General features: G+C 38.3%; 1 protein-coding gene across 1 annotated transcript in view; it reads left to right on the forward strand.

Annotated features, from left to right (window-relative positions):
- The first annotated feature begins 1,774 nt into the window (after positions 1-1,774).
- The window catches only part of LOC124173209 (RNA polymerase-associated protein CTR9 homolog), a 37,169-nt gene continuing 26,395 nt past the window's right edge, over positions 1,775-12,548 (forward strand). The window contains exons 1-6 of the mRNA XM_046552749.1: positions 1,775-1,871; positions 2,999-3,097; positions 5,311-5,550; positions 6,528-6,799; positions 8,834-9,029; positions 11,605-11,712. Coding sequence (XP_046408705.1) covers positions 1,830-1,871; positions 2,999-3,097; positions 5,311-5,550; positions 6,528-6,799; positions 8,834-9,029; positions 11,605-11,712 — 957 coding nt within the window. The 5' untranslated portion in view covers positions 1,775-1,829. The remainder of the gene's footprint in view (positions 1,872-2,998; positions 3,098-5,310; positions 5,551-6,527; positions 6,800-8,833; positions 9,030-11,604; positions 11,713-12,548) is intronic.

A 12,548-nucleotide genomic window follows, 5' to 3' on the forward strand; every position in this document is an offset into this window, starting at 1 on the left:
TGTCGTTTGGCCAGCCAAATGCTAGCTTCTATACCTTGCATTGTATTTTAAGTGTTTTCATTCAATATTGCTTAATGTACTCTTGCCGTATGCCTCCATATCGCGTTTAACATGTTTCTGTGATTTTGAAACTATAGTCGAGTTTCTGATTCGTTTTTCGTCTATGCATTTGAATGTTTATAATGATGATATAAGATCTCGTCATGAAAGGCAGCAATAAAAAGTAAAACACACTTTCCTTCATAATCATATTATCTGCAGCAAAGCGATGTTTTCTCGAGGATGTAAGATTGTTATGAAATTTTATTTACACAGCATCACAGACTTCATTGAAATTTTTTACTACGAAATTCGTGAATGGATACTCGGGTTAGGTATTCACATGTCGAGGCATCATTTGAAGTAGATAAAGAGATATTTATTGATATAAATCCATTTTCACATTCAAAATGTTTCATTGCGTGGCCATTCATTCATTGGTTTTGATGATGTAGGTATTATTGAAAGTACATTTCTCTAAATATATAACCCCTTAGGTTAACATTCCAAGAATTAAAATACTGGTAAGCTCAAAAGAATTCAACAAACGCCCATACATCATTCATAATATACGTCCAACTGAGACAACCACTGATCGGTAAATCTTCAAATTAATTGGTACAGTTTCAAGTTAACGCGAGAGAATTTCACTATTTCACCCACCTTCAATGAACCTACACCATCAAACTTCGACTAACATATAGTCCAAACAACCGTTTGCAGTTAATCATGGAAAATGATCATAAAATGTCGTGAAAATATCATCATTTGAATATTTACTTCTCTAGAAACATCGAAGGGCATTACCAATGCACGAAGCTAATTAAAAGCGAGCTTTTATTCAGCCAAATCAGTCATTAACGTACAATAAAGCTAGTGGAGAAAAGCTTTCAATGACGCAGTATTCATTTACATTTGCTCATAATATGAGAAAACGAGAAAATGCAGCTTAATAAAACCTTAGCAAAATACAACATGAAAACCCAGTCGCCAGAAACATGTAAACAAGTACGTATTTAATATCGTGTGTCATCTTTTTCTTCACTTTTTCGCAGCGTTCATTGCCAACACTCAAAATTTCAATGCATGATCGAGACTTTAGGAGCTAAAGTGCCACTTTATAAAGTGAGATCCTTGAAACGACTCTGCAACGAACTTTAGCTAAAGTCTCACTTTACCGTAAAGTGAGACTTTGTAAAGTGAGCAATTTCAGTGTCGTCTATGAATCGCACCCTGAGTTCATTATTTTCAGCAAATAAGATGCAATTCGGATCTAAGGTTTCATTAAGGATCTATCACCTATGGACAACACAACGAGAAGGAACGGCCGAAAGCCGTGGCTCAAAATAGGATGCAATAATAACATAAATATAGCTTACTATGTCTTAAAAGTGCCGCTTCCATGGTGCTATTTTACAAATGCAAAGCTTTCTGGATTGGAGGAATTAGGGATCACTACATTTATAAAATTGATAGACCGCGCGATTCGTGCATATATATTGCCTTGAAATCATACTATGCGCGAAGCGTCTATTGCTCATTTGGCCTCATGACAATAAATGTATTTATTATTTCCCTTGGTACTTGGCTCTTGGACTGGTAGCGCCTCTATTCCTCTACTGGCCACAGCTATCAACTGGCTTTGTCGTACAAGCGTTACAAGTAAGTTGCTGATTCTGTGTATATGTCCGTGGTCCAAGATCGATCTCTACTATCGCACTTGATTCGATATATACAAGCTATCGAATCGTATTCAAACATTTGTGTGTTGTGGTCCGAAGCAGGGGAAGATGGCGGGGTCAATAGAAATTCCGCTGAGGGACACAGACGAGGTATAGATATTTGTCTTATTTAGGGGATTTACTTTACAGTAGTACTTAAATATATCCTTGCCTGTAATTCAGGATTAACCAATCAAAGTTTCTGCGGCTACTTCTTGCATTATGGATTCTGTAATGTGCCTCGCCGAATGTCGTTGGATTTGTGTGATAAGTGACTAAAATGGTATTTTAACTCATTAATATTCGGAGTTCGAGCAACTGGAAGGATGAAGATTATGAGTATCAACTAGTTCTGTAAAATTGTATCATAACCAGCTCTGTCTAACCCTTTTTTGTGGTGTCACTCCGAGATGCTGTCCAACTGGCATTGAGCTCATTCCGGCAGTGTTTTTTATGCGTATTTTAGTGTAATACTAAGGAACTGTTGATTCAATCAATGAAGCAGTATGCATTTGAAAGGTTTTTGTAGTTTTGTCGCTGTAAGTGCATTTAATTAGCTGAAATTGTCCAATGAGGTATACGTGTTTACGTTTTGTTCGCAGTTATCAGAATTAGTTTTGATTCTGGACAGTTTTTACGGCATTATCAGCGGTTCCATATGTCCCAAAGTGAGTGTTAAAAACATCAGTCGTGTGACGGTATTCTTCCATGTCATAATATTTTCTACATTGCGCTTGCCGTGTCACTATATGTTAATGGTAACGAAATACTTTCTCTAAATGCCGACGCTTGGAACCGCACTCAGGCCGATGGGGTAGGTGTTGAACTTTCTAATTACTTGGGGTTGTATTTATCTGTGAGATTTAATAGTTACTCGTGACCTGTGAGCATAAATATCAAGGTCTCTCCTTGTATAATCTTTCAGGTCTGATGCGTGCTTGTGAAAAACTTGTTAGAAGTCTCACTTGGTAATTTTGTGGCAATTTCCTTAATGTATATTGTTAATGCAGCCGACATAACCTAAAAAATACTGTTTGTTTTGGAAATTAACGAAGTACTGGCTTCCTCGTACCCTCAGTTTCTAATGAAAGAGGCTTATTGAGCGAGTTTTAGCCCAAAGTTTTTCTATAATTCTTTTCACCATTTCGACTCATTCATAGGGTATGACGTGGATAGATAGGAAACCCATTACATGTTAAGCTGTTATACCTATAGTAATGATATAAAACTATTTTTAGGTTATTGAACTCTATTTTGACCAACTTCCTGAAGGTGAAGAGGTGCTGGGAATCTTACGGCAAGAACATGCACAGCTACACATATGGGTCAATCTGGCCGTAAGTATACAGAAATTTAGTGATGCTTATAGTTTTACCCTATTGTACTACTATGATATACATTTTGTTTACAGTCATTATTTCCTTTGTAATTGCACTGGTAATGCTAATGATTAAGACATTAATGTGGCTCGTGGTAGCGTATGGTAGCTCAACACCGACTTTAAATTACAGTTTTGCAATAATGCAATACTGTAATTTAAAGTCGGTGTGAAAAGTATTCTTTTATGCTGGAGTGACCATTACTAAGCAATATTTTCTTTGATTGACATTAAAATGTGGCAGTAGATTTAATCAATTCAATTGCATGGAAAATATTTTTGGTCCTGGCATCGCAGTAGGCTATTACGAGCATCAGTGCCCTCTGTTGAGCAAAGCTGTCAAAATGAAATATGATTTGCAATTTTCCACAAAAATAAATTTAATCCGACCCGATGAAAATGATGTAGTAACATCGAAACTCAGGTCGGATTAAATTTATTTTTGTGGAAAATTACAAATCATCTTTCATTATGAATCAATTCCACTCCATCTCGCTTGATACCTCGAATTTTGAGAATAAAATAAAAAAATAATTTTGTCTACATGTAGAATTTGAGTAAAACCAACCTTTTAGGCAACATATGAAATAGACGTGATAGAACTTTCAAGTTTCTTTTTTGAATTGTCACACCTTGAGTTTAGTGGAATACTCTCTTCATCATCATCATCATCACTGGTCAACAATCCCAGGATTGGTTTGACGCAGCTCTCCACTCAGTTCTCCTATCAGCTAATCTTTTCACACCTGCATATTTCTTCTCTTTCACATCCTTCTTCACTTGTTCCTTATATTTTGTTCGAGATCTTCCTTTTCCATTCTTGCCTTCCACTTGTCCTTCAACGATTGTCTTCATCAGGCCATCATGCCTCAAGATGTGGCCTTAAGGTTGTTCCGTCTTCTTATTAAGGTTTTCATGAGGCTTCTCTTCTCTCCTACCCTTCTTAGGACTTCCTCGTTACTAACTCGGTCGATCCATTTGATTTTCATCATTCTTCTGTAGCACCACATTTCAAAGGCCTCTATCCTTGCTTTCTCCACTGCGGTCACTGTCCATGCCTCACTTCCGTATAGGAGCCTACTCCAAATGTAGGTTCTTATAAATTGTTTCTTTACTTCCATATTTAAGTTTCCTGCTGTAAGCAGGTCTCTCTTTTGGTGGAATGCTCTATTCGCTTGGGCTATTCTGCTGATAATTTCTTTCTTACTTCTCCCGTCACTAGTTATCTTGCTTCATTCACCTCTATCAGTTTTTGCTTCCCTATTTTAATGTTAGTCTTGACTTCTTCTCCTCTGCTGCATACTAAGATCTTGGTTTTCTTCGTGCTTATTTTCAGTTGATATCTACCCATTACCCTACCCATATTAATCAGAATATTTTTCAAATCCCTCTCTGTTTCTGCTACAACGGCTATGTCATCGGCAAATCTTAGCATGCTAATTTTTTCTCCATGGATATTCACTCCCAATGCCTTTTCTTTGATTTCATTAATGGCTTTCTCAATGGAATACTGTCTTATCTGGAAAAATATGATGGATCTGAGAGATTCTGCTTGAGAGAGGTTTCACTCTATTAATTACGGCTCATAAGAATGTGTGGCTTAATGTGTGGGACAGCCATCTATGGTCTATTTTTAAAGCTTGATGTAAAACTTTCTGATATTAAATTACATCAGAAACTTTTATGTAACGATTGTTTAATAACAGGCCTATCCAATTTATTGGAAAGGTCATCGAAACTTTCTATTTTCTGTTGGGTATTTCCTTAATGCTCTTCGTAGAATGTCTATTTCTTATTGCCTCTTTATGCTTTGCTTCATGGTGTGAGCATTAAAACAACCCAATGTATATATTTCATGGCGAAATTCCTAATTATCTCAATCTGGCATCCATATCTTGACTAATTCATGCTCTTAATATTCAAGCCAAACAATTGCTGTCAGGTTGCCTTGGGAACTGAATATTCACTCTCTCGCCTAATACCTCCCTCTCCCCCAACCCTCTTTATTTATGTTAGAAGTCTTTATATCGGAAGACATTGTTTTAAAGTAATAATAAGATACTTACATAGATGGGTCTTCAGTGAGTATGTTTAAAGTTGTCACTGTTAATAAATTTTGATTTGTCTACGGAGTGGTGTGAGTTAATGTTTGCTTTTGCTTCTTCAAAACAGCTGGAGTACTATCGTCAGGGCAAAGTGGAGGAGTTTATCCTCATATTGGAGGCATCTCGAACTGAGGCAGACACGTCGTATCGGGACAGTGAGAAGGACCAGATGCGAGCGCTGGATGCCCTCGCTGCGCACTTTGTCCAGAAGGGCAACAAAGAGAAGAACAAGGATCGCAAGCGAGAGCTGTTCACCAAGGCAACTCTCTTGTATGCCACAGCTGACAAGATCATCATGTACGATCAGGTGAGAGGCAGCCAGTTGGTGGTCTAGCGTTTTTGTATGGCATGGACGAGACAATTGAGAATTGTTGTGATGAGGAGTAATGTATACATATGTATTATTATATTTTGTCCTGAAGTATAAAGATGTACATTACTTCTAAAACATAATGAAGGATTGCCTGCTTGAGATTTATTACATTAAAATAAAACTTAGATCCCTATTCTTTGGTTGTCACCTAAGGTCAAAATTATGTCACATTATTACTGTCCTGGCAGTTACAAAATGAACTTTATTACGAAGTTCCACTGATTAGCAACGGCATTTAGGTGGGTATACACTACGATAAGTCTTAATAATTGCGCCACGTTTCTCCCGTCCTTCCTTACAGTGGAGAGCGATTTTTTTTTTTGCTAAGTTGCATGTCCGGCTAGATCAGTTCGTCACAATTGTGAGTTTGCACACAATTTTGATGCAGTGTTGCATTCTGCAGAATAATCGTACTATTTGATGCCTTGCATACAGTCTGGCCGGCAAGAATTGATTCTCTGTAATATTTTGTCACTGTAATAAAGTTATGGATGGGAATTTTATAAATAATTTTCAATGGAAGTTATAAAATTAAGTTTTCCTGTTAGAAAATCCTGTGGGAGGAATCATGACCTAACTTTGTGTTCTTTACAGTTAATCAGTGCATATGCTCAATATAGGATAAAATGAAGGTAATTCATTTCAAATTAATTTTATGAATGAGAATACATTTTTACAATATCAATTGACACATAAGGCACTATTTTTGTTAATCTGATAATATATATGTATGCAGCCTTACACCATGAGTACTAAACATGTGAGATTGCTTGGCTTGCTTTGCACAAAAGATTCTTTTTCTGAAAATTTTCAGGGGACTACATTTGGAGATATATGGTATGTTTGGAAGGATATGGGGAAGTCTTTTTGTGCTGTTATTGATTGGAGTATTATGTTTTTCCTTCTGACAGAACCATCTTTTGGGCAGAGCGTACTTCTGCCTGCTGGAAGGGGACAAAATGGAGCAGGCTGATGCACAGTTCAATTTTGTGCTGAACCAGTCTCCTGGCTCAGTGCCTGCCCTCCTCGGGAAGGCATGTATTGCGTTTGGCAGGAAAGATTTCCGAGGTGCTCTTGCTTTCTACAAGAAAGCATTGCGCACGTCACCTGCTGCGTGCCCAGCCACTGTTCGTCTGGGAATGGGACACTGCTTCATGAAACTAGGAAACCAGGACAAGGCTCGGTAAGGCTCTGTCGAAGGCATCAACAGTGTTTTGGCTGACTGAAAGATAAAAGCTTCTGTGGGGGTAATACATAGTTGGAAATAGGGAAGGGGGTGGGAATGTACTCATCCAACTAGGTGATATCAGTTAAAGGGTTTTATTCCTGGTTTTCTGATTCTGGGGACTTCAGAATGCAGTCACACAATCTGTCAGTGGTGCTCTCCAATGAACCTGGGGCCATGCAAACAAACACAGACTGGTAGGGCACCAACTTTCGTGTGAGAAATTACTCTCTCTTTCTCAGCATGGCTATCACAGTCGACTCTCACTTGTACGTACAATTTTATTGTGAGGTATCCATAAATACAAAGTGAAGTCATGGCCCTTGCAAGAGGTGTATGTTATACAATGTTTTTTTTTGATGATTCTGAAAAGAAATGTTTGTAAAAAATTTGTTGATACGAGCCTTATAAATTTTTTTTCTGCAGTGAACTTCATAAAAACAGGAGTCAGGTGTACCCTAATCATTCACACACACACGCAATCACTCACGCACCACTCCTCCTCAGCAAAGACAACCAAAGAACTTATGTACTCCTCCAGAGCCCCCTGTACTACAAAAGACCTCAGAGGGGATTACAGACTGATAGGTTCTGGGTAGACTGTGGGGAATATTTCTCTCCCACTCTTAAGAGAGCAATTCTCTCTTCGTACTACAAGCTCACACAGACATACGCTTGGTTGTCGAAAAGGACTCATTATCACTGGCTGAGAGCCTGCATTAATATCTGTCAAGAAGAGAGATGCTCTTCAGTGGGGTTTGGGATACTGGTATTTCATGTCAAAAAAGTGGCCGTCTGTGATGGACAATTCTGGCTGGGAGTCTCGTAGTTGTCAGAGAATCAGGAAGGGAACACGATGTCCAGTGAGTAAAAGTGGTGGGAGGTGTGGTTCGAAAGATGTGACCTAAAAGTAGTGTTTTGGGTAACTTCTTTGCAAGGAAGTGCTCACTTTATCAAAATGATCTGTTGATACTGCATGAATTATTTGTGATTCCGTGTGTTTATTTTTGTGTTGCATTAAAACTAATTCAGCTACTTGGGAAGCACATTTGAAGAAAATGAATGCAGCAGTAAAGACATCAGGAAGAGAATTAGCAGAGGAGGAGTTCATGAAGAGGGAGGAGCATGTTAGAGGGTCGTTATGCAAGAATTTTAAGAAAAAAATAAGTGAAGAGTCTGATGTGGAGTGTAGCACTTAAAGGTGTGGAAGCATGGGCACTTAGGAAGGAGGATGAGAGCAGAGTGGAGGCGTTGGAGATGTGGGTGTGGCGAAGGTGGAGTGGACGGAGAGGAGGGGAAATGACGAAGTGGTGGACGTGGTGGGTGAGGAGAGGGAGCTTTTGGATGAGATACGGAGGAGACAGAAGATTTGGATGGAGGGATTACGCAGTGGGGAGGGGATGTTGAAAACTTTGTTAGGGGGTAGTGTGTTGGGTAAACGGGGGAGGAGAAGGAAAAGAATAGGATTTTTTGATTGAATGAAAGGGAGTAGGCCTTCTTGTGAATTGAAGAGGGAAGTGCTTGAAGGAACGGGAGGCTCTCAGAATCCTTCTTAAGCACTCAATGGAAATCTACTTTAATCAGTAAAATATTTTAATAAATAAAATGTATTAAAACTGACCCTATGTCTGGAACTTTTTTGAAATCTGGGAAAATCCAGGAATTTTACCATTGAATCGAAATTTTCATGCTCTTTACAGCCATCTTGAGCCTTGTTCACAGTCACTTAACTTGGCATGACTACGGAGTTCATGACTCATTAATCTGTTGGTTCTTTTAAAATGGTCAGCAGCAAGGGAAATAGTTCTATCTATGGAGGTTGGCTATAAAGAAGGGTGTGGTAGACACTCAATGTAGCTATATGTATTGGGGCATTTCCATTTTTGAGGTTCAATGATAAAAACAGAAGTCAGGTGATAAAGTGTGTGAATATACATTTGTGTGTTTGGAGCATTACGCTGGCGATGCTAACGCTTTCATTTGTGCTTTGAGGTTGGCATTTGAGAGGGCGTTGGAGTTGGACAGCAGCTGTGTGGGGGCTCTGGTGGGCCTCGCAATCTTACAGCTCAATCAGCAAGAGACCGAGTCCATTAAGAGTGGTGTGCAGATGTTGAGCAAGGCTTATACCATCGACTCCACCAATCCAATGGTCCTGAATCATCTGGCCAATCACTTCTTTTTCAAGAAGGCAAGTGTCAAAAATACGTTTTATGTATTCAGTGCATAACTTTCCAATGGTCTTCTTTGTGTAATGTAAGTACCCTATTCTAAATAATGTTATAAATGGATCTTTGTGCTCTTATCACCACTTTTTGAAAACCAATAAAAACGCATTCTAAAGTGGTTCAGATGTCCGTGGGACAGACTAGGGCCTCATGTGATGGTGTTGCTATACCTCCTTTTTTATGTACCATGTACTTAATTGCACGTGAAAAGCTGGAGTTTTTGTGTAGTCAATAGGAATAAAGTGTGCTCAATTTAAAGAGGATATTAGTAAAGAAAGAGACTAACTGTTATTATTTGCCTTATTCATATTCAGAGGTGCCAAAATAATGATTTAACGATTTAGGGCTCATCTTAGTGAGATTTTGCAATGATTTTTGGGGTATTAACAATTCTTAATACAGTAGAACCCCGATCTGTCGTTCCCGCATTCATCGTTTTCCCGCATTCATCGTTCGCCATCCTGGTCCCAAATAAAGTTCCATAAAGACAATGTAATTTTTTCCCACATCCATCGTTCCCCGAAGTATCGTTTTCCCGCATTGATTGTTTGAAGATCACGTCCCGTTGTATAATTTTCCCGCATCCATCGTTTGACGAAAATGAGAACAAAGTATGAAGTGTTTACAATGTGTTATTTGTGGCTAATAATGACAGACACAAAGTTTGAATCTTCCCTAGGAGATTGAAATACAATAGGGAGAAAGCTGAGTGCCGTGGGATAGTTACATTAGGGCATTTCCCAAGATCCGGTATCCCCCTCCATTCAGCACTCGCTTCCCCCATCTGAAGCTTTCCTCTTCTCCGAAACAAAAAAAAAAGGTCCCAGCTCGTGTAGGGATCGTATTACGAAGACCTTAGCTTCGAAAAAATATCAAGTTACACAAGAACAATAGAATCGTATTTCAGGCCTCTCTGATTCTCGCCCACTGAATTTTTTCAGCCTATGAATCACCAACTAGCCCAAAAGGTGTCTAACAATGAATTTCGGCAATTGGTATTATATTTTTATTAGATTGAAATATTAGTAATGTGCACGTAATTCAAAAAAGAATGATACCAAACACGACATATTTCTAACGTTATTTAAGCATTTTAAGCAAGGAAATAGTTGGAATAATACGATGGTGATTTCTGGCAAATCTCGATATCCTCACAGCTGATTGTGAGCTTCTTGGCAGTTGATGCGGCATATATTTCGAAAGCAGGGCATCAGGTTACAATTTACAAGTTATTCTAAAAGTCTCACTTGTCAGAGTTGCTAACGAAGCGATGTCTTCTCAGGATATTTTGTTTCTCCCTACTATCAATCCGAAATCATCTGCTCATCTGGCGCTACGCTAATTAGAAAAGAATGGGTAAGTTGCCTTATCTTTAGGAATACAAATTATGAATTTTACAAAAAATTTCATGGTCATGGTCATACGGTCATGTGGTCATGCTTCACCCTCTGCAATAAGCTCTACGTACGCGATAGCATTAGTGCTGAACTTCACCTCGAACGAGTGGTTCCATACTTTCCAGGGTGGGTTGACTTAAAAACAGTGAGTGTTTTCCGTTTGGGTTCAATAAAGTACGGTTTCATTTTTATTAGTTTTATTTTTATTCGTCTTCGGACCATAGCCCTTCCGAAGAAACAAGTAAGAACTTTGAAGGATGGACTGAAAATAATTGAAGACAAAGAAAAGAATCCAGGATAGGAGCGCGTGAATATTGCAGAGCACCTCGGGTTGTCCGCTAGTGGGGTCGGGGGTAGAGCAAGATACCTGGTGAAAATAAAAGTGGGATGAAGCCGAGGAAGTGGGATGAAGGGCGTGCCGCTGACGATTAACGCAACATTGTTAACGCTTTACACATTGCCTCAATCATATTAAAAATTTAATTGTTAGAAAGGAACATTTCAAATAATTAACTATTTTTGGCCTTTTTGATCCATCTCACAACCAATCACTGCGTCGGCGAAAGCAGCTGTTTTAGGCATAACATGCACATTGCTCTCGAAAATACGTGTACTTGAAATGGCATTTGATGCATAAGAATTTTTAAATCAGACAGAAATCCTTAATAGCAGTGAAAATGCCGAGTGGAGTGCTAACATTTTTAGCAAGGTGGCGTGTTCCTTTAGGATATTTGAAAGAGACCAACAATATGACCTAAGTGGTTCGATAAAGTAATAATATTCCTGTAATCAGCTAAAATCTTGTTAGAATCCATTAATAAATATCATAATTTGCAAAAATCCAGCGTTTCCTTGGACACAGGCAACCTAGTCAAGCATTCCTGCATTCATCTTTTTTTCATCCATCCCCCTGAAAAACGATAGATCAAGGTTCCACTGTATTCCACACTACTTTTATTTGCTCTTTGCGCCTTGGTGCTCAAGAGAAACTCTTAATAATTGAACTCCAGCTGAGGAAAGATAAATTTTCCCCACTTTTTCCTAAATTTCCATTCCATTAGGTTTTAGTTCAATATGTTTCCAGTGCATCATATTTAGTTAGTATAGTTTCTTTTGTTCATCTCTCGATTTTTTTGTATAGGACTACCACAAAGTACAGCACCTTGCTCTCCATGCATTCCATAACACTGAGAACGAAGCTATGAGAGCTGAGAGTTGTTACCAGCTGGCACGAGCATTTCACGTGCAGGTAAGTTGTCCCTGGACACTATGCATTTGATATTTCCTCTGACTTTGCTTGGTATCAAGAACACGGGTGGACAAGTACAAGTTTTCTGTTATCCGGGTTTGCCAAGGGCATAAAACCTGGACTTCATCTTCCCTTGTTCTAAAAACTTTTCCAAGAAATATCTTTTCGTGTCTTCATCATAAGATAAATAGCTCCAGTTGTATTAATCGATATTCTTAAAATGTCATATCATGCAAAAGTTAGTTCATATATTTCATGTGGAATCATTTTCTGAGACAATTCTGGCATGGCTAGAAAAGCTTTCTCTTTTCAGAAAAACAATGGTTGAAGCTATTACTCATGGTCGTGTATGAACTCCTAATGAAGTTAATGTACCAACTTCACCCTCTATTGACGTCTTAATATTTCGTGTGTACTTTGCCTAGGAAAATCCTGATAAATTCCCTCTGGTCCCAGCACCCTGTACATCATAAATGCACATATGACTCTACATTCGTTCGTTCTTTTTGCAAAAGGACCCTACCATTCGACCTCAATGTTGTACAATAAATTGCTAACAGCATTAAAAGTTTCAACTCTTTAGCTACATTTAAGAGTGGAGTCTTTTTCTTAAGAGAGGAGGAAAGTTTTTCTTGTCAAGAAATAATACAATGATGTAATAGAATTCTCAAAGTGATATTTTATTTGGTATAACTTTTTAACTTTATATAATGATGATGACTTTTTTCTATTTGTATGATGTAACTTCGTATTTGTCTGTAGCTTTCTGTCCCAAAATTGTGATAAAGAACATCCATGTACTTGATACATATTTTAATTAATTTTTTTCTTTAAAG

This window comes from Ischnura elegans, chromosome 1 (genome assembly GCF_921293095.1).
Source record: "Ischnura elegans chromosome 1, ioIscEleg1.1, whole genome shotgun sequence".
Lineage (NCBI taxonomy): Eukaryota > Metazoa > Arthropoda > Insecta > Odonata > Coenagrionidae > Ischnura > Ischnura elegans.